The sequence below is a fragment of the Gobius niger genome (assembly GCF_951799975.1).
Source record: "Gobius niger genome assembly, chromosome: 11".
NCBI classification, from domain to species: Eukaryota; Metazoa; Chordata; class Actinopteri; order Gobiiformes; family Gobiidae; genus Gobius; species Gobius niger.
In genome coordinates, this window is record NC_136862.1 from 26,021,651 (window position 1) to 26,044,466 (window position 22,816).

General features: G+C 43.2%; 1 protein-coding gene across 2 annotated transcripts in view; it reads right to left on the reverse strand.

Moving 5' to 3' along the window:
* Window positions 1-534: 534 nt before the first annotated feature.
* The window catches only part of p4ha2 (procollagen-proline, 2-oxoglutarate 4-dioxygenase (proline 4-hydroxylase), alpha polypeptide 2), a 39,952-nt gene continuing 17,670 nt past the window's right edge, over window positions 535-22,816 (reverse strand). Inside the window, exons 4-14 of one of the 2 annotated variants that reach the window (XM_079565979.1) lie at window positions 20,423-20,560; window positions 19,967-20,206; window positions 16,315-16,511; window positions 15,894-16,070; window positions 14,390-14,460; window positions 14,046-14,145; window positions 12,745-12,798; window positions 10,981-11,046; window positions 2,659-2,727; window positions 1,481-1,577; window positions 535-1,237 (exon numbers count right to left, since the gene is read on the reverse strand). In XM_079565979.1, the coding sequence (XP_079422105.1) occupies window positions 1,167-1,237; window positions 1,481-1,577; window positions 2,659-2,727; window positions 10,981-11,046; window positions 12,745-12,798; window positions 14,046-14,145; window positions 14,390-14,460; window positions 15,894-16,070; window positions 16,315-16,511; window positions 19,967-20,206; window positions 20,423-20,560 (1,280 nt within the window). In that variant the 3' untranslated portion in view covers window positions 535-1,166. Of the gene's footprint in view, window positions 1,238-1,480; window positions 1,578-2,658; window positions 2,728-10,980; window positions 11,047-11,107; window positions 11,168-12,744; window positions 12,799-14,045; window positions 14,146-14,389; window positions 14,461-15,893; window positions 16,071-16,314; window positions 16,512-19,966; window positions 20,207-20,422; window positions 20,561-22,816 lie in introns of both variants that reach the window. The other variant, XM_079565980.1, reaches the window with a different exon arrangement.

Sequence of the window (22,816 nt, forward strand, 5' to 3'; positions counted from 1 at the left end):
AAATAAAAACGTCATACAGGTTTAAAATGACCATATTTACACAAACTTTAACCTCTTAACCCCCACCTGAACTGACCACATTTTCTCCAGTTTGGCTTTACCCAAAATAGCAACGAAAATGTGGATGAAAAAAAGTGACCCAAAAAAAAAAAAAAAAAGCTGCACAAGAGTGACAAAAACGTGCCGGAAAAGCAGCAATGACACTATTTTTTTTTTTTTTTCAAAAAGCAGCTGAAACATGACTAAAGAGAGATGAAAAAGCAACAAAAAGCCACAAAAGAGCAACAAAAAGCGTGACAAAAATGCAATGAAAAACTGACGTAAACGCGTCAGAAAAAGCATCACATGATGTACTGCATGTTGTTAACACAGCCATTGGCTATGTTTTTTCCGCCTTTTTAAGTGTTTGTCTAGTCCTTTTTATTCATATTTTATAGACCACGAGTTTGGAATATTCATGAATTCAATGAAAGATCGAATACAACATATTAGAGACAAAAAAAAAATTGTATCAAAAAGACATTTATTCACATTTTCCTTTTTGAATGAAGACCACAATTTGTGACAGGAGGAATAATTTATAAGACTATATAAATAAAAAGAAAGAAAGAAAGAAAGAAAGAAAGAAAAAAGGAACATACGCTATCGTTCCAGAGTTTGGGGTCACCCAGGCCAGTTCTACAGCCTCTCTAATCCGCACAACAGTTTTCAGCAGTGCTAGCATAATTGCACGAGGGTTTTCTAATCATCAACTATCCTTTAACATGATTAGCTAACACAATGTTCCATATGAACACTGGAGCAATGTGCCTCTGCACACCTATGTAGGTATTCCATTAAAAACACCCGTTTACAACTAGAACAGGCCTTCACAACATTAACATTGACCCCAAACTTTTGAACGGTGTCAAACGATGAGGAGCGGCAACGCGTTAAAACCATGTTACTGTAGTAAACATCAACAGTATATCACTTATGTTGTACTAAGATGCTATTGATGTAATTAGTTTGTTATAAAATAAAGTATTTTCTTGGGGGGGAATAAGACATATGGCATAATCAAGTCATGGAGAGAGTATTTTCAAGTTGCACAAACTGTGTAAAAACAAAACAAGGCACAGAAAAGGAGTGTTGTTGTAGATTCAGTTTTGAAGTTTCTGTAGTTATCAGTCAACTTCTGTCAAGCCGCAAGGTCTCCTGAACTCCTGTCCTCGCTCGTGAATCCATTTATTTGACACTAGAAACAAAGAATAAGCATTGTCAATGGTGTACAAGAAGGTGTAGTAGATTTGGTCAATCAAAAGCTTTGTAAACAGCTTTTGATTGATATTTGGCAGGTAGATATTCCAATGCACAGAGCCAATAGCGTTGACCCTTCAAGTCTCATCCTCGGGCAGGACACTTCACCTGCCTGACATATTATACTGTACTAAACCATTGATGGCAGAAATGCATTGTCAGAGCTTCTTCTTTAACTCACCCCATTTACACCCCACTAAGACGGGACATGCGGCGTGTCTGGTCCTGTAGTCGCCCTCTCCACTCTTGAACAGATTATACCAAAACACAGCAGTGCCCTGTGGAGGTGAAAAAGTGCAAGAGGTGAACTCAGTGGCTCCCTGTAAATAAATGGCAAGAAAAGAAAAAAAAGCAGCAGGAGACGAGCCTCTGACAGCTGCAGCTCGGCCCCATGGACTCACGCTGAGAGTGGCTTATTGCAACAGCGCACTTTACACACGCAACGTCCTGGTGTTTTGTCAACTATGTACATTACTCACGGCACTCGACACTTCTGGAAAGCTGATGCTGCCGTGGGACACAATCAATCAGTCAAATTTTATTTGTATAGCGCCCAACAACAACCAGAAGGTGCCCAGAGCGCTTTCCAGGATAAAAACAAGAATCACAGTAGACAACAATAAATACAAAAACACATAAAAACAGCAATCGAGTCGGTGGCTATGTATCGAAAGCTTTTCTGAAAAGATGTGTCTTCAACTGTGATTTAAAAACACTCAGCTCTGTGATGTTTCGAAACTGTACCGGAAGTGCGTTCCACAGCTTTGGGCCTCGCGCGGCAAATGACCGGCCTCCAAACTTTTTGTATTTGAACTTGGGAGTGACGAGGGAGGAGTGTTCAGAGGAGCGCAGAGTTCTGGCTGGTTCGTAGACCGTTACTAATTCGGCGAGGTAGGCCGGGGACAGACGATTGATGGCCTTGAACACAAACATCAGGACCTTAAAGTCCACCCTAAACGCCACCGGGAGCCAGTGGAGAGAGCGGAGGACTGGGGTGATGTGTGAGCGTCTGGAGGTGTTGGAGAGGAGACGAGCTGCTGCGTTTTGTACCAGTTGAAGCCGATTGAGGAGTGATTGGTTAAGTCCAGTGTAGAGGGCGTTACAGTAGTCTATCCTCGAGCTGATGAAGGCGTGGATGGCCTTTTCACAAGTCCATAAAAAACAAACTAGACTAGAGTATTCATTACAGTTACAATCCCATAGCATTAGCTGTAATAGAGTTTAACGCCTAAATAATCTTGAACAAGCAAACAACTGCAGAATAAGGATATGTACAAATTCAGCCAAAACTGCAGTTGATTGTGTTTTGGACCATACAGCAATATTGCATTTTTAAGGTCAAGTTTTTTCTCATCTCACCTTTCGGGGCCTGATGGATGCTCCAAAGTCTGGGAAGACTGTGGCGCCTCCAGCCTCCACATCACTCATCTGCAGAAATCATAAATAGATCAATAAATCAACTGCTACTTATCATTTCTATTTGCTACCAAACAAGTGAGCGGTGTGATGAACAAGACGCCTAAGAGCACTTTCACACATTTTTTTTTTAAACATTTGGTTTGTTCCGCTCAAAGACTGGCTTTACAGTTATGAAAAACATGATCCGATAGTGCATTTCAAACAGTGATTGTGCAATACTTTCGCAGAGATGCAAAGGTGAAATATGGGAATGGTTCATAAAACCGGTGATCTTGCATGATCCTTTTAGTAGTTTTCCCAAACCAGGGTTTATGCAGGTGGCAGCAAGTCCGATTCAATGCTCTATAATTCCAATTTAATGCCTTAATTCTGTATTTTTAATTCCACAAGCGCAACAGACCTACATAGATGAAGCCTTGCTAAAGTATCACATCGATTTTCATTCAAGTGAAAAGACAGTGGAGTGTAAAGTTTTATCAAAGCATGTAGCTGAATGTGCAAAATAACTGAATGAAATCCGAGGCACACAGAATTATGAATCACAAAACTCACTTACTAGTGTGTTTGAATATTATTGCAAAACCACTAATAATGCCACTAACTGCCTTCCGCTTCCTGTTTGCTTGCATAAGTTGATGCAGAGTCTAAACAAACTCACACACTGGTACAGCGGTGAGTCCGCGGATTTTTGCATGCCACACAGATACTGCTGCTGGCAATATCTTTTTACTGTTCCCAACGCGTCTCGACTCATGTCAAGAGTCGTTCTCAGGGCAGAGGATGAAGTGCCAAAAAAAAGTTGGCAGACAAAAAAGGTTCACACGTAATATTTGCTTGGCCCGCGTTTTCCTTTCAGAACAGTAATTTCACAGTGGCATTGTTTCATCAAGCTTCTGTAACGTCAAAGGAGGAGTGTTTCATGATGTGAAAGAGGGTGGCGAACCGGGAGAGATATTCAGGGGGGTAATAGACACAGCCGGCGTCTTTTAAAAAAAAAATTTAACATTGTGGAAAAGTTCATTTATTTCTGTGATTCAACTTAAACCTGATGAAGGAAACTTGTTCTGGAAATATTGTTTCATTGATATTCCATAAATGATTCTGTTTTCCACTAAGGACAAATTGTTAAAGAGTATCACAAGTCGAGAGACAAGTGAAAAGTCAGACACTTGAGCTCAAAAAGTGAGGACAAAATGTAAAGGAAAAACAATGGAAAATAGGCTATATTAAAACAATCTTAGATTCAATTAAAAAACATTTGCAGAAAATATTATATGCCTAACACTCTATGGCATGAATTTTTGTATTAAAGGCAAAAACATATTCCAACCCACTTTTTGGTTTGACAGAACAAACTTTTTCCATTCGAGCTCTTCCCTATCTCTAACATTATTTTTGTTTTTTCAACAAAAGTGCTACAATGTTGCCTTGATGCAATAAACTAAAAAAACATTGTTTTAGTAAATAAATACAAACAAAAAACATGTGTAAACAATCTAATATGCTTCTTGACATATTCATGCACATGATAATTATGCTACCGTTATCTGGCATATGCAACACCTGTGAAATTTCATCCTGAAAGGACTGCTCCACCCCTACACAAATGCTCCTACCTACTTCAGCCCATGATTTCATTGGACAGAAACATGTATGGTCATTATTTAAAAAAAATAAAAAAAATAAAAAAATAATAATAATTTCTGGCATTCTGTGTCCTGAGGACAACACTATGCCATAAAGCGTTAAATAAGAATTTGCATGTTATAATCTGAGGATTTGAAGGTCTACAAAGGACTATATGCTTTTTTTTAAACATTATTTAGTCACATAGTGTGGTGTGAGTAACGTGTCCATGTAACGCTGAGGGGAGGGGCTGACCAGCCGACTCTCTCGTTCCCTCATGCTAATGAAGTACAAAAACAAACAGAGCGATGAATGCGTGATGACGGTGTGAACGTGAGTGTGTGAGCTGTAGGGCTATGTGTGAGCTGTAGGGCTATGTGTGAGCTGTAGGGCTGTGTGTGCGCTGTAGGGCTATGTGTGAGCTGTAGGGCTATGTGTGCGCTGTAGGGCTATGTGTGCGCTGTAGGGCTGTGTGTGTGCGCTGTAGGGCTGTGTGTGTGCTGTAGGGCTGTGTGTGAGCTGTAGAGCTATGTGTGAGCTGTAGGGCTGTGTGTGTGTGCGCTGTAGGACTGTGTGTGTGCTGTAGGGCTGTGTGTGAGCTGTAGAGCTGTGTGTGAGCTGTAGGGCTATGTGTGTGCGCTGTAGGACTGTGTGTGTGCTGTAGGGCTGTGTGTGTGCGCTGTAGGACTGTGTGTGTGCTGTAGGGCTGTGTGTGAGCTGTAGAGCTGTGTGTGAGCTGTAGGGCTGTGTGTGTGTGCGCTGTAGGACTGTGTGTGTGCTGTAGGGCTGTGTGTGAGCTGTAGAGCTGTGTGTGAGCTGTAGGGCTATGTGTGTGCGCTGTAGGGCTGTGTGTGCGCTGTAGGGCTGTGTGTGTGAGCTGTAGGACTGTGTGCGCGCTGTAGGGCTGTGTGTGAGCTGTAGGACTGTGTGCGCGCTGTAGGGCTGTGTGTGCGCTGTAGGACTGTGTGTGTGCGCTGTAGGACTGTGTGTGAGCTGTAGGACTGTGTGCGCGCTGTAGGGCTGTGTGTGTGCGCTGTAGGACTGTGTGTGAGCTGTAGGGCTGTGTGTGAGCTGTAGGGCTGTGTGTGTGCGCTGTAGGACTGTGTGTGTGCGCTGTAGGACTGTGTGTGTGCGCTGTAGGACTGTGTGTGCGCTGTAGGGCTGTGTGTGAGCTGTAGGGCTGTGTGTGTGCGCTGTAGGACTGTGTGTGAGCTGTAGGGCTGTGTGTGAGCTGTAGAGCTATGTGTGAGCTGTAGGGCTGTGTGTGTGAGCTGTAGGGCTGTGTGTGAGCTGTAGAGCTGTGTGTGAGCTGTAGGGCTGTGTCTGCGCTGTAGAGCTATGTGTGAGCTGTAGGACTGTGTGTGAGCTGTAGGGCTGTGTGTGCGCTGTAGAGCTATGTGTGAGCTGTAGGACTGTGTGTGTGCGCTGTAGGACTGTGTGTGTGCGCTGTAGGGCTATGTGTGAGCTGTAGGACTGTGTGTGTGCGCTGTAGGGCTGTGTGTGTGCGCTGTAGGGCTGTGTGTGAGCTGTAGGGCTGTGTGTGTGAGCTGTAGGGCTGTGTGTGCGCTGTAGGACTGTGTGTGTGCGCTGTAGGGCTGTGTGTGCGCTGTAGGGCTGTGTGTGTGAGCTGTAGGGCTGTGTGTGAGCTGTAGGGCTATGTGTGTGAGCTGTAGGGCTGTGTGTGTGCGCTGTAGGGCTGTGTGTGAGCTGTAGGGCTATGTGTGTGAGCTGTAGGGCTATGTGTGTGCGCTGTAGGGCTGTGTGTGCGCTGTAGGGCTGTGTGTGTGCGCTGTAGGGCTGTGTGTGTGAGCTGTAGGGCTGTGTGTGTGCGCTGTAGGGCTGTGTGTGTGCGCTGTAGGGCTGTGTGTGAGCTGTAGAGCTGTGTGTGAGCTGTAGGGCTATGTGTGTGCGCTGTAGGGCTGTGTGTGAGCTGTAGAGCTGTGTGTGCGCTGTAGGGCTGTGTGTGAGCTGTAGGACTGTGTGTGTGCGCTGTAGGACTGTGTGTGCGCTGTAGGGCTGTGTGTGAGCTGTAGGGCTATGTGTGTGCGCTGTAGGGCTGTGTGTGTGCGCTGTAGGACTGTGTGTGAGCTGTAGGGCTGTGTGTGAGCTGTAGAGCTATGTGTGAGCTGTAGGGCTGTGTCTGCGCTGTAGAGCTATGTGTGAGCTGTAGGGCTGTGTGTGCGCTGTAGAGCTATGTGTGAGCTGTAGGACTGTGTGTGTGAGCTGTAGGACTGTGTGTGAGCTGTAGGACTGTGTGCGCGCTGTAGGGCTGTGTGTGAGCTGTAGGACTGTGTGTGTGCGCTGTAGGACTGTGTGTGTGCGCTGTAGGGCTGTGTGTGAGCTGTAGGGCTGTGTGTGAGCTGTAGGACTGTGTGTGAGCTGTAGGGCTGTGTGTGAGCTGTAGGGCTGTGTCTGCGCTGTAAGGCTGTGTGTGCGCTGTAGGACTGTGTGTGAGCTGTAGGGCTGTGTGTGAGCTGTAGGGCTGTGTGTGCGCTGTAAGGCTGTGTGTGAGCTGTAGGGCTGTGTCTGCGCTGTAAGGCTGTGTGTGCGCTGTAGGACTGTGTGTGAGCTGTAGGACTGTGTGTGAGCTGTAGGGCTGTGTGTGCGCTGTAGGGCTGTGTGTGCGCTGTAGGACTGTGTGTGTGCTGTAGGGCTGTGTGTGCGCTGTAGGGCTGTGTGTGCACTGTAGGACTGTGTGTGTGCTGTAGGGCTGTGTGTGCGCTGTAGGGCTGTGTGTGCGCTGTAGGACTGTGTGTGTGCTGTAGGACTGTGTGTGCGCTGTAGGACTGTGTGTGAGCTGTAGGGCTGTGTGTGAGCTGTAGGGCTGTGTGTGAGCTGTAGAGCTATGTGTGAGCTGTAGGGCTGTGTCTGCGCTGTAAGGCTGTGTGTGAGCTGTAGGACTGTGTGTGTGCGCTGTAGGACTGTGTGTGCGCTGTAGGGCTGTGTGTGAGCTGTAGGGCTATGTGTGTGCGCTGTAGGGCTGTGTGTGCGCTGTAGGGCTGTGTGTGTGCGCTGTAGGGCTGTGTGTGCGCTGTAGGGCTGTGTGTGTGCGCTGTAGGGCTGTGTGTGTGCGCTGTAGGGCTGTGTGTGCGCTGTAGGACTGTGTGTGAGCTGTAGGGCTGTGTGTGTGCGCTGTAGGGCTGTGTGTGCGCTGTAGGACTGTGTGTGAGCTGTAGGGCTGTGTGTGTGCGCTGTAGGGCTGTGTCTGCGCTGTAAGGCTGTGTGTGAGCTGTAGGACTGTGTGTGTGCGCTGTAGGACTGTGTGTGCGCTGTAGGGCTGTGTGTGAGCTGTAGGGCTATGTGTGTGCGCTGTAGGGCTGTGTGTGCGCTGTAGGGCTGTGTGTGTGCGCTGTAGGGCTGTGTGTGCGCTGTAGGGCTGTGTGTGTGCGCTGTAGGGCTGTGTGTGTGCGCTGTAGGGCTGTGTGTGCGCTGTAGGACTGTGTGTGAGCTGTAGGGCTGTGTGTGTGCGCTGTAGGGCTGTGTGTGCGCTGTAGGACTGTGTGTGAGCTGTAGGGCTGTGTGTGTGCGCTGTAGGGCTGTGTGTGCGCTGTAGGACTGTGTGTGAGCTGTAGGGCTGTGTGTGCGCTGTAGGACTGTGTGTGAGCTGTAGGGCTGTGTGTGCGCTGTAGGACTGTGTGTGCGCTGTGGGGCTGTGTGTGCGCTGTGGGGCTGTCCTGTGGGACCGCTCAATGGTAAAAGGCACAATGTGCAAAGCCAAAGTGGATGATGTCTCCCATAGCAGCGGTGTCGAGTTTAAATGAATAGTTATGCAAACAGCACTGAGTCGGCTAAAGAGTGCTGATAGATAGAGAGGCAGAGGCACTTCTTCTCCAGGTCAGAGTAGCCAGTTCATGCAAATATATCCCCCACCATCATACTTGTTTCCTTCACTGTAAAATCGGGAGTTTAGCGGGAGAAATGACTGCGCAGGAGCACCGCGGGAGATAGGGTCAAAAATCGTGAGTCTCCAGGAAGAATGGAGAAGCACATCCAAGATGCTTGAAGGCCAGTGTCAAAATGTTCCCACAGTCTGTGATGATTTGTTGGTCCTCTATGCTTTATTAAGTCCAGAGTCAACGCAACCATCTACCAGGAAATTTTAGAGTACTTCATGCTTCCTTCAGCAGACAAGCTTTATGAAGTCGCTGACTTCATTTTCCAGCAGGACTTGGCACCTGCCCACACTACAAAAAGTACTAAAACGTGGTTCAAAAAACATCGGATTACTGTGCTTGATTGGCCCGCAGACTCACCTGACCTGAACACCATAGTGAGTCTATGGGGCATTGCCAAAAGAAAGATGAGAGACATGAGACTGAACAATGCAAGAGAGCTGAGGGAACTACTGAAGCATCCTGGTCTTTCATAACACCTCAGCAGTGCCACAGGCTGAGAGCATCCATGCCACGCCGCATTAAGGCGTTAATTAATTAATTAATTAGTTAATTAATTAATTCAAGTAAAAGGGGCCCATGCCAAGTACTAAGTAAGTTTAAGTTTAAGTTAAATGGTTTTGTATAGTCCAATATCACAACAGAAGTTGCCTCACAGGGCTGCACCGAACATTAAGGCCATAAAACAGAGCAATCTTGCATGATCCTTTTAGTAGTTTTCCCAAACCAGGGTTTATGCAGGTGGCAGCAAGTCCGATTTAATGCTCTATAATTCCAATTGAATGCCTTAATTCAGTATGTTTAATTCCACAAGCGCAACAGACCTACATAGATGAAGCCTTGGTAAAGTATCACATCGATTTTCATTCGAGTGAAAAGACAGTGGACAGTAAAGTTTTATCAAAGCATCAAAGTAGCTGAATGTGCAAAATAACTGAATGAAATCCGAGGCACACAGAAAACTCACTTACTAGTGTGTTTGAATATTATTTCCATGCCACACAGATACTTCTGCAGGCAATATCTTTTTTACTGTTCCCAACGCGTCTCGACTCATGTCAAGAGTCGTTCTCAGGGCAGAGGATGAAGTGCCAAAAAAAAGTTGTCAGACATAAAAGGTTCACACGTAATAATTGCTTGGCCCGCATTTTCCTTTCAGAACAGTAATTTCACAGCGGCATTGTTTCATCAAGCTTCTGTAACGTCAAAGGAGGAGTGTTTCATGATGTGAAAGAGGGTGGCGAACCGGGAGAGATATTCAGGGTGGTAATAGAGGCCCATAAAAAGTACTAAGTAAGTTTAAGTTTAAGTTAAATGGTTTTGCATAGTCCAATATCACAACAGAAGTTGCCTCACAGGGCTGCACCGAACATAAAGGCAATAAAACAGAGCAATAAATATGACAATGTAAAGTTCAGGTGTATCCAGGCAAACATAATATATTTAAATGTAGGTTTTCACAAGCTGTAAGCCATAATTTTCAAAGGCTTGACATATGTCACTTTGCATGTCATGAGTCTATATCATATATTAATTTAATAATATATGAATATAAGTTCAAAATAAATGAACCTTTTATATATATTCTATTCTAAATTTCCGAGTTTCACCTGTATATGGTCACGTTCGACGGGGGAAACCAATAAGGGAGAAAAAAACTGAACTTTCTCCCATTTCTCCACCATTGCTATAACAAATGCTGTATTATGAGTATATTTTTCTTCTAAATAAAAGATACATAAACATGGAGAGGAGCAAAATGGTTCAACAGCCCATAAATACTGAAAAAACAGACAATGCTAACCAGGATGCTAACATTAGCTTCACGCTACATATGCTAACAAGTGCCGTTTTTTCGCTTCTACAGAACAATTTGTTATGAAAAACATCCATATGGATCAGATTTCGGCTAGACCTCACTTGTGTGTGATAAATGTGTTCATAGTCCTCGGCTAGGCCATGTATGACGGGTCGCCAAGCTGAAGCCTTATTATAGACAAGGCTAACGGCAGCGACAGCGCGGCAGCGACAGCGCGGCAGCTTCTTCACATATCGTGCGGCCTTATCATTACTAAAAGAGGCACTAAGCTGCATTTACAACATGCAAACATTCTTTTTTCATTTCATTTTTTTTGCTTTGTTAGAAAAACATGAAACAAAGAGCGACTAGGACATCAGTGTGTTAATGGGATATGGCTAAACAAAACTCTCCACAATAAGCACTGGAACTGATCGAGCAAGGAAATACAGTGTGTTCAGAACGTTCCTAAACTTTCCTAATGATTCTAATTTTATTATATGCCAATCTCATGCTAAAACCCTGGTATTTCTTTTTCACTAATATGAAAAAAAAAAAAAAGTACTTAAAAAGAAAAACATTACTAACTGTACTAAAAAAGTGACACGCTGCAGAAACATAAAATTTGCTCTCAATCCAATTTTAAGTTATGACCTCAATTCCAGAAAGACACAGCTTCTATTTACAGTATATGCAAATATGAATAATTTTTCTCTCATTTCAAAGGCTAGGGGTATGAATACTTTCTGAACTCACTGTGAACTCACTTGTGGAGACTTCTGTCCCATTTTAGAAAAGCCCCAATCTGAAATGAATCAATCAGTCCGAGTCCCAGATTGAACCAGAGCTTGTGCATTTGCCCGTAAAAGCTATTGTACACAGAAGATGAAAAACGAAGGCGGCCCCCCATTCTCCTCATCGCGGCGACCGGCGACTCGTACTTACGTAGTTCAACATTGTGGCCACGCGATTTCCGGTGCCTAATCTTTTGAACGCATCGGGCTCATCCTTCTACAAAGATAAGATCGACAAACAGGACACGTTGAGAGGAGGCTGGATACCGGTTACTTACATAGTTTAGGAACGTGGCAAGTCTATTTCCGTCGGCCTTGAGGCTGCTGTCAAAAGGACGCTGCAAAAGATATTTACATTGAGCCTATATTGCTCTCTATTAACTTTGCAACTTAAAATCAGCAGAGCTTCATTAAATGTTCTTCACTGATGTCCTCAAGGTGAAAGTGGTGAAACCTAAATACAGATGGACACAGTGGACAGTATACAGTGACTATGGCGTTGTTAAAGCGAACATATCATGCATGATTGAGGCGTAAAAACATTTATTTGGGGTGAGGAGTTCCCCTGAAGCTCCCTCTTCAGTCAGCAATGGGAACTACTGCTCAGTATAAACAGTTTGTGTGAACAGCGTGGTTGATGGCACCGTGATGAACACACTTTGAGAGCAGAACTGCTCAGAATTAAGTGAAATACTACTCCACTTCAGGTGTATTTTTGATGGGGGGACAACATAATAACTTGTTGTTTTTTTAAATGATATGTCTGTACTTCTAGGAACATATGACCTAAAGCCCAATACACTATATTGGTATGTTGCTCATTTTATAGAGTCATACTATGCATTTTATTTCTGGGTGTAAACATCTCTGAGAACATGACATGGGACCAACACATCTCCACTGGAGTCAAGCAGTCAAGGCAGCAGCTGTATCACCTCAGGAAACTGGGGCACTTTAACATCTCAGCAAGGCTGCAGAAAAACCTCTAGTGCGCTACAGTGGAATCACTGCTCACCAGCTGTCTGACTGTGTGCGGTATGGGAGTGCTACAGCGAGGGACGAGAAGGCACTCAGGAGAGCAGTGCGCTGTGCCAAGTGCATCACAAGGACTTCTTTGCTCCATCCTGAAGAGCTGTATCGAAGGACTGTGTGAACAGGGCACCGCAAATCAAGGCAGACGTTCCCCATCCCCGCCATGAGCTGCTCCAGAGGGATGGCTCTCTTAGAGCAGGAACTAAGAGGTTCAACATGAGCTTTATCTCCCAGGCTATACGCCTCATGAACTCTCTCTTAGAGCAGGAACTCAGAGATTCAACATGAGCTTACCCTCTAGGCCAGGGGTCACCAACCTTATTTCAGCTGAGGGCTACTTTAAGAGCATTAAGTTGTTCGAGGGCTACCAGTTAAAAACAAATCCTAAAGACTTAAACGTACACTGTTCACTTATAGGATATTGACCCCATATTATATTAAAATAGCTTTATTTTAGTCACAAGAACCAAAATAACTGTAATTTTAAGAATTAGATTAGAAGTGTTTTACACTTTAGAAAAAGTGCCAAGGGCTACTGGACATGCCCCAAAGGGCCCCTGGGTGCTCGCGGGCACCACGTTGGTGACCCCTGCTCTAGGCTATATGCCTCATGAACACTTTCTTGTAGCTTCTTTTTATGCTTTTTTGACTGCTTATAATGACAGAGATGTTTTCCATATCAGTTCACTACATGCTATGAACTAAGTGTTTTAACATTGTATGTGACAAATAAATGATCTCTCTATCTATCTGCTACAAGAGTCTATATAACGCAATATAGGACCTTTAACAACTCCATAGGGAAAAAATTCTAACAAAAAGTCCAGATAAAGAAAAGTAGATAGATATTAGGGCTTCAAGGCTCATGCACAAAATCTCTTACCCTTGAAAAGTCATAATGTGGCTCATATTGTCCTCCAACTCCATAGTTGGCAACCTGCACAGATGCATGATAGGAAAAGATCAAGACCAAAAAGGTAATTGTCATATTGTTCTCTCCAAAACAGTGTTTTTTAACTGGTGGAGCTTCAGTATCCACTTTCCACTCATCACGACGAGACACAAAGTCAAATTAAAGCCGCAAGCGGCATCGAACGGCCCTGTAGGGGCGGGCCTCCTTTAGCGCCTCTATTGCCGCGCCATAAGCCTACCAAGGGCGCCAGACTGCATTTTATTGCCCCGATGTGCCATTAATCTTTGTCAGTAAACATCAAAACTACATTTTTAGCCTCTCCATGTGAATAATGGCTCCAGCCTGCAGAGGGCTCTAGCGCGCCCATAATCTTTTCAATACCATAATTAGCATCAGACGGCCCTAACCGGCCGTATTTCCATGACCACTGTCCACAAGCTCCTGACAGAGGGCGCTAACGCGTTGTAATTTTGTATAATGTGAGATTTATGTGTCAGCCCCATTAGATAACATGGGGGGCCCTGGGTGTCACCATGGCAACACCGTACAAAATATGATATGGGTCTCATTGGCTTTTTTGATCGGGACGCCATCAACTATTTTTGTAACGAATTTCATCCATTTCCGAGAAACAAATGTTTTTCCCATAATGCATTTTTTCTTCTGTACCTGGAGGGGGCGCTATCGCGCCCAATGTCACTTTTTCACATTTGTTGCGTCCAGGGGTGAAAGGTCAATAAAATGTTTATTTCCGATTTTTAATCGGAGTTTGTTTATGCGAATGGGAGCAATTTTTAGTTTACGATGAATCGTAAAATTCTTCTCAAATTCTTCTTCGCCGCAAACAAACCGTGAAACATAGCCAAAAAATGTGGATAACATTCACACTATATACCCCCATTCATTTTCATGCAATAATAAGTATATTATTGCAGGGCTTCACTGTTTTACACGGTGAGTTTACGGTTGACATGGGGACAGCGCTTCGCGCTGTTTTCGTGCGCTCCGCGCACTTAGGTTCAGTGCGCCGTGTGCACTGTGCTGTGATTGCGATTACAATAGGCCCTTGTGCCGGCAGGCCGCTCGAGCCTAATAATTCAAATGTTTTGCCATCTGAACCTATAAAATTGCATCGTATCAAAATGCTGAATTTTCCTTGCAGGGTTCTGCTAATTTAAGCTTTGATACTGAGGCTGACGACCAGTTTGATGGTCCTAGGAAAAATATTTCTGAAAAAATTGTACATTGCCCTGAAATGCCCAAAAATATACCTGTAGAAGCTCTGCTGTTTCTACTGTCAGTCCTGTGACGTCTTCTATTCTCTGGTTAACTCTGGCAATGACAGGATCATCTTCTCCTTCTAACCACGCACTGGAAACATAAAAGATACAACAAAAGATTTAGAAACACATAAGTGTGTCATCCTAACCAAAGCTGAAGATAATGTACAATTGAGTCTGAATGGAAATCTCTCAAGGACAATTTTTTTGTTGGGACAAAAGATGTAACCTTGTATTGCTTTGAGTGGGTGATAAACAATGGGTCAAGGTGAGGCTACTTTGACTTTCAACATTATGATAAAATGTACTATAGAAAGTAGATTTCAGGCTGCTACCTTTTGGACACTCTGTACTGGGCCGTGGTCAGGACGCCCGTTTTGGGATCTCGCACTGTTGCTCTGGCAAGCTGAAAAACAACATCGACAAATACAATCATCCCAAAAACACACGGACCTACTTCAACTTCAACAAATTAAAAAAATCCATGTGAGGGGTATACAGCATAAACTTACCCACTGAGAGACAGAAATCTAGATTCATTAAAACAAAAATCATACAGATATCGGTTTTATTTGTGATTTTAGTTTTTTTTATGAAACTAGATTTGTGTAGGCCTCTACTCTCTCTACTCTTATTTTATACATTCATCAAAAATGTGAAAGCATGTCCTCAACATTTTAAACATCTGGACCTGTCTCGAGAGAACCATATATCATATACAATAATGAAGTATTTGAATTCACTCCTTATTTAACCTTAATAAATGATGAATCAACACTTAATTCATCATGCACAAGTCGGGATTTGTTGGGATTTAGCTGTGGAGTGGCAACAATCCAGACCATTTTTCATTATTATTATTTGTAGCACCACAGTGTATTCTATGTTATAGCCATGGACACAAAAAAACGTTTTTAATTCTACGTGCCTCGGTTCCTGAGCAATAGAGTGCAGCAGCCCCCGCAGAAGCGCTGGATGCCACGGCTATGCCCAGACACCGGCCGCAATATGTGGCGGCCAGTGTTCACTTTGTTCACAAGTCTTTGATAGTCATTCATTTCAGTTCTGTTCATCACTCAGAAGTTGCATTTTTGGCACTCATGTGTTAAGTAGTTATTAAGCGTTAGTCACTAATGAATTGCTCATGACTAATTACGTGCTAACTCATCATTTACTTAAGTCGTACAAAGTAACCTGTTTACCTTAATAAATCCTTTTCGTCGTCCCTGTGGGGGTAATACAAGTGTTTATGGGATGATTGGAGGGTCTTTCATCTCCCCCTGGTGTCTCTGGCCAGAAAACCATGTTTAACCATGTTTTGTTTACTAATGGATTCACGAAGAAGAAGCTAACATGCTAACGGGCAAAGCTAACTGCGGGCGAACGTCACTTCAAACAGTATTTACAGCCAAGTTTGAGTGAAAATAATTATTTCCATTGTATAATTGGATGTACAATATCCCTCTCTCCCTTTGCCTTTCCTGTCAGCGTAGTATTTACTTTATTTAATTAATAAGTTAAAAAATCGTAACTTGCTACAACACCTGCAGTTGTGCTTATGGCCTCTAGGGGCAAGAGTTACTTAGTACTGCTTTAAGGCTAAATAAGGTGTAGTAATTATAAAGTGTTACTTGTGTTATATATACAGCCACACCACAATCACAATTAGACAATAGTCATTTTATTCTATCCCAGCTCAATTAAAACCCTGCAGAACTGTATCTTTTAGGTTACAGCAGCATCTAATCTCCGTATAATCTGGAAAATCTTTAAATCCGTAGTTAATTTCAAGTAGTTCGCTAAAGCTGACCATTTTATACAAGTGATGTTGTTACTGACCCTGGGTTTGGCCAGTTCCTTGACCTTGTTCATTTCCTGCTCGGACATGAAGTGGATGTAGCGCACGATGTGGGGGCTGTCCCACTCGTCCTCCTCCATGAGCGGCTGCAGCAGGAGCCGCGGGTTCCTCTGACCATCCGCGTACCGGCAGAACAGGCGGCTGCGACGGGCCTCGTTCTGGTTCAACCCAAACATACAAGGAAGTCAATAGATTGATTAGTTTTTTTTCTGGTTTAGACATGGGTTACACTCTCGTTCTCCAATTCTGTTTGATACCTTTTTTTTCTTTTTACTTTGACTGTTTTTTTTAGACCCAGTTTAGTCCTGATTTGATCTTGATCTAGACATTGTTCATCAACTGCCTCCTTTGTTTGTTCCTCCACTGTTTTCATGTTTTGTGCATATTTTCTACACTCCTCACCATCTGCAGCCCCTCTCCCCTGCACAGGGCTTCGTACGCCTCCCTCTCCGGGAGGTGGTCTCTAGGGCGGGTGTAGGTCCCCAGTTGGATGGGCTCCTCGGAGGCCGGTTCAAACGCCTGGCGCTGCTCATTCATCTGCTTGGACAACAGCGTCTCGAAGTATCGAAGGTTCCCTCCTGCCCTCTGGTGGCTAGAGTCTGTAAGCACACAATGCCCGGTCACAATCACAGCGGCTTTGAACACTCTTGAGGGTTGGTCCTAGTTTGAAACTACGTTTTGGTATAATATGTCAGGCCTGGTACAAAGAATGACTTTGTTTTTCTTCGGTGGTAATTGGTGTGAAAAGTCGAGCTAGATGCCATTCCTGCAGCAGCAAAGTCACATACTGACCAGCAGTGGTGGTCAAAGTTCATTACTATACTAAATAACTGAAGTATTTGCTGAAGTTTGTGCAAATAAGCGTTATCATTAGTAGCTTTCACACTTTGTGTCTGTTTTATTTCTCTTTCCACGTGTAGTGGAGCATAAGTTGTAAGTTCTCAACAAAAATACTACTGTAACTGTAACATACATTTGAGCTCATAATTTGATTGTTTGGTTTGTGGATTTTACAAGGAATATAAATGATAACACCTGTTATATCAGTCATGGTTAGTGTTTTCAAATCATAACGGCAAGAAAAACTACCCACCAAATATCCGCCAGGGTGCGTAAACTTATGAGCATAACTGTATGTGACACTAATATTCTAATAGTAACTGTACACCTAAAGAAAGTAAACCCGGGATCTGCTTTATTTGAGCTGCCCTGAGGCAATCTCAACAGTATGCTGCTAATCTAATGAATGTGCCATGTAGACAGCACCTGCACTATATTCCTCTGCATTGGCTTATGTCATGACTGTCGGATATAGCACCTAATAATAATATAAAATCTCTCTGTAATAAAGACTCCTTTGACTTGACCATGAACATGCCTTGTGCTGTGGTCAATACAAGCCCTGGTGCCCGAAATACAGCAGCAGTTACCGGTCAGAAGGCAAGCCTGTGGTGGGACTACACCCTCTGCTTTAGCAACAGCGAGCACAGGGTGAAATCATTAGAGACGAGAAGAGTTGGGATTTTACAGACATTGAACTTGGAAGGGTTCATTTGTCGTTACAAAACATAATATTGTAAAAAAAAAGGTTTTTACACTTTTCTCGGATGCAGTCTTTCCTCACCACAGGTTAGCTTTTCTTAATACATGACTGCCAATGTTGCCAGCAATGAAATTGATAGAAATACTTTTCCTGTTGCTGTAAGTACTGTATACTGACCTTCTTCATGCAAGACAAATATTGATAATACATTATTGACCATTGGTTCAAAAACCTTTCATCCAAAGTTGTCAGCATTTGCCCTCTCCCAGCATCTTCCTATAGCTCCAAACGGGGGTGAAGTTGGAAGCTACCAAGCTCTTCCATGGGCACAAAGACCAGACAGGTACGTATCAACTTGTCTAAGCTCAGGTAAGAACAAATCTCAGTATGGATAAACGGGGGCCTGTTCCTTTAATTAGGTCTGAACCATAACTCTACATAATCAGTAATTTGCACATGAAAACATTTTTAATATAATATTTTAATTGAAACAACCACATGTTTAAAGGGGTTGCGCCTCGCCTGGATGATCGTCAAAGGAAAGTAGACCAGCGCAACAGATCCTGAATATAACTCATTTCAAAGTCAAGGAGCCCCCTGCTCTTCATTTACACCCAAAGCAAATGTGTTTGTGTGCTTATACTTTATGTGACAGAGTTTGGGAAGTGCAGCAAAAAAAGTGCAGTGCTGCCCTCTACTGTCCAAGCAGTGTACTATTGACCCTCTATTGACCCTGGTGCTCAATTGGTGCTGGAATCATTAATCATTTTAACTAAAATATCCACATTGGTATAGCTCTACATCAACAATGTGTCTACAGTGCCTCTCAAAAGTATTCATACACCTTGAACTTTTGCACATTTTGTCATGTTTACAACCCTTAACATAAAGATTTTATTTTTATTTTTTTACTGAACGTTCACACACAAGTAACAGACAACTGTGAAGTGAAAGCAAAATGATACATGATTCTTTTTTTTTTTTTTTAAATAGAAAAGTGAAAAGTGGGGCGTGCATAAGTATTCATACAGCATGAATGAATACTTTGTGGAACCCCCTTTTGCTGCAATAACAGCAGAAAGTCTTTTGGGATCTGACTCTACAAGATTTGCACATGTAGAGACTGACATTTTAGCCCATTCCTCTTTACAAAACAACTCAAGCTCTGTCACATTAGAAGGAGAGCGTTTGTGAACAGCAGTTTTCAGATTATTCCACAGATTTTCAATAGGATTTAGGTCAGGACTTTGACTGGGCCATTCTAACACATTAATATGTTTTTATTGAACCATTCCATTGTAGATTTAGCTTTGTGTTTAGGGTCATTGTCCTGCTGGAAGGTGAATCTCCGCCCCAGCCTCAGTTCTCTTTCTGACTCCAGCAGGTTTTCCTCCAAAATGTCTCTGTATTTGGCTCCATCCATCTTCAAAACTATTCTTACAATCTCCCCAGTCCCCGCTGAGAAAAAGCAGCCCCACAGTATATTTGACACTGGGGATGGTGCACTCAGGATGATGAGCAGTGTAAGGTTTGCTCCATACATAGCGTTTTGCATTTGGGCCAATAAGTTCAATTTTTCTCTAATTTGACCAAAGCTCCTTCTTCCACATGGAGCTGTGTCCTCCATATGACTTCTAGCAAACTTCAAACGGGATTTCTTATGGCCTCCTTTCAATAATGGCCTTCTTCTTCCACTCGTCCATGAAGGCCAGATTTGTGTAGATACGACTGATAGTTGTCCCATGTACAGATTCCCCCAGCTCAGCGGCAGGACTTCACAGCTCCTCCAGAGTTATCTTGGGGCACTTGGTTGTATTTCTGACCAGTGCTCTCCATGTTCGATCTAATACTTTAGGTGAACGACCGTGTCTTGGTAAGTTGGCAGTGGTGCTTTACTCTTTCCATTTCTGAATGATGGATTGAACAGTGCCCCAGGAGATGTTTAAATCTTGGGAAATCTTTGTATAACTTAACGCTGCTTTAAACTTCTCCACAGCTTTATCCCTGACCTCTCTGGTGCTCCTTGGCCTTCATGATGTTGTTTAGTGACCAATACACTCCGACCACAGCTCTGAGTGCCTAAAAGAACAGCTGAAATTTTACTGAGAGTAGATTACACACAGGTGACCTCTATTTAACCGTTAGGCCAAGGAGTGAACATTCTGGAGTCATTAGGAATGTTATAAAGGCAATTTAATGCACTCAGAAAATGCTGTACGAATACTTATGCAAGCCCCACTTTTCACTTTTCTATTTTTTGAAAAATAACAGAATCATGTATCATTTTGTTTTCACTTTACAGTTGTCTGTTACTTGTGTGTGAACGTTCAGTAAAAAAGTCAAAATAAAATTTTCATGCTTAGGGTTGTAAACATGACAAAATGTGCAAAAGTCCAAGGTGTTTGAATACTTTCGAGAGGCACTGTATATCGTGTAGTGGCTGGAAAAATTGCAATGTGTGATGTAAACAATTTTGTCATACACCTATTTCTTCATGGATTTTCTTCTTACCAATAGCTACCAGTCGGCGTGTCAGCTCGATGGCCCGCGGCAGGTCACCCATTTGGTAAACGGAGTAGCTGAGGTAGTCCAAGATGTCCGCCTTGGTCACTTCCGTCTCCTCTCCCGCGTCGAGCTGCTTCAGGGCCTGCTGCATCCACAGAACCGCGTGGTAGTAATCGGCTTCGTTATACGCCGTCTTCCCCATGCCGAAGCAGTCGTCCACGGTCAGCCGGGCGTCAGAGTGTGTGCCTGGACAATGGTTACAAAAAAAAAAGAAAAAGCAAGATAAAGCAGGATAATAGAAAGTAGCTTTAAATTCTCCCCTAAAAAAAACCCAGATACAAAATAAAACATTATCCACAACCAGTGAAAGAAAATCATGCTTTCGACTTGTTCCACTGACCGAGCCTTTGCTAGTTGTAAAACTAAATCTTTTCAATATTTATTTGACACGGACATGGTTACCTGGCAGTTTCCCCAGGGCGAACGCCTCCGAGTCCAGCTGGTAGGTGTCCTGAAGGCGCATCAAAGCTTTGGCCGCTCCCGTCTCATCCTCTTCATCCGGAAAGAACTGTCTGTGTACGGACATGTTGGAGATGAATCCTGGAGCAGAGACAGAGGTTTCAAACATGAATGTCTCTCCTTTGGCTTAAAACAGCAACAGTGTGATAAAAATCCAGTGCATAAAGTCATAGTAAAAAAGAAATACACTGAAAGCAAAATTCTGACCACCCACACGCTCTTTCCTATTTATATACAAAGGCTAATCTGGGATCTGGCGTCATCTAGTTGCGTTCAGATTAACGTGATTAAAAGACAGATTAATCAGTCCAAGAAACCAGCAAGTTAAAAGTAGCTCATAAAAGTCGCACAATGTATTGAGAAACAGCGCCATCTTCTGCCAAAACAACAGGTGAATCACTGAACGCTGGGAATCAAAGCTGAGGAAAGTTCCACAGTTGTCTTTTAATGAAGCATGAACACAGGAATTGAGCGATGCGCTACAAATAAACATGTGGGAATGAACTGTTCTAACATTGGATGTTGGTATTCATTTGTCATCAGAGTGATCCCACTATGTTACTTCCTAAGTGAATTTGATTTTTGCGCAAATTTAAACTGTGTTCAAGATGATGATTGTAAGTTACGTTCCCTAGACTTGTAATAAGCATGGCCGTAGCCACCACTGAGGTCACCAAGGTCTTTTTTATTTTCTCTCTAGATTTTTACTGTAAATGAATATAGATAAAAATTATAAAAGTAATTCTAGCATTAAACACTGATAAAAGTAATCTAGAAATAAGTACAATTTTATTGAAATAATTACATTTTCCCTTGATTTGAGTTGGTAAGTAAAAAAAAAATCTGCGCTTCAATGAAGATAAAACATCTCATTACATTTAAATAGAGAATCAATAAGAATTAAAGCCGCAAGCGGCGATGAAGGCCCTCGCTCTTGGGGACTCGTCCCTTGCAACCGCCCCCGCTCACTCTCGTCCCTTGCGGCCACCTCCGCTGTCGTCCCTTGCGGCCACCTCCGCTCTCGTCCCTTGCGACCACTCTTCAGCACACTAGGTCCTTGCGAGCCCCACGATTGAAGTCGCTCATTTTGATGCGAAAGTCCCTTTAAGTTGCATTACAGTTCATTTTATGCGAAAGTCCCTTTAAGTTGCATTACAGTTTATTATATGCGAAAGTCCCTTTAAGTTGCATTACAGTGCATTATATGCGAAAGTCCCTTTAAGTTGCATTACAGTGCATTATATGCGAAAGTCCCTTTAAGTTGCATTACAGTGCATTATATGCGAAAGTCCCTTTAAGTTGCATTACAGTGCATTATATGCGAAAGTCCCTTTAAGTTGCATTACAGTGCATTATATGCGAAAGTCCCTTTAAGTTGCATTACAGTGCATTATATGCGAAAGTCCCTTTAAGTTGCATTACAGTGCATTATATGCGAAAGTCCCTTTAAGTTGCATTACAGTGTAGTATATGCGAAAGTCCCTTGAAGTTGCATTACAGTGCATTTTATGTGAAAGTACCTCTAAATTGCATTACAGTGCTATTGTGAAAATCCCTATATGTTGCAGGAACTGTAAAAACTGTTTAAATTGCAGAAACTCTTAACACTGTATAAACTGTTAAAATCACTGACAGACTTCACTGTATCACAAATCCTATTAAATGCCGGCAAAAATTAGCCGTGATATTTAGTCTGGGGACCACCAATTCTTGTTCTCGTAGGAGTTGTGAGGTGTGGTTTACATTATCCATAGTTGTTTATTGGGCGCTACTGCACTTAGCCATCGTGTCTGCTACTGTCATTTTTGATCCGGAAATGTTATGAGTATTATTTTTTCCATAAATATACTACAAACTTCCGTATATCGAATAGGTCGTCATCATCCTGACGTCCCTTCTCGTTCTGTGATTGGTTCCCAAATCCATGCGAACATTTCAGCCATGGTCCCCAGGCTGCTGTGCAGTTCGTAATGATTCGAGTGCACACAGCAGCAAGGCGTTAGCCAGGCAAGGCAAGAATAATGAAAGCATTAGAAAAGTGTCACAGCCATATTTGAACTGGCAACCTCCTACACCACAGACAAGCACATTATCACTGAGCTGTAGCTCCATGGTAGTTGAACCCCGATGTGGGCTACTTTTGTCTAAATTATCGAGCAGAAGTTAGTTCCCAGCATAGCATTGGAGGAGAGAGGTAATTTCAGGTCATGCTCCCACCATACAGTTCCCCGATTGTTTTCGTCATTTTCCCCAGTGTTGCCTCAATTGTCTCCCTACAATTTGCCCATTTCTTTTTCTTTAGTGATGCATATTATGAAACAGTTTTTCATGAGGATG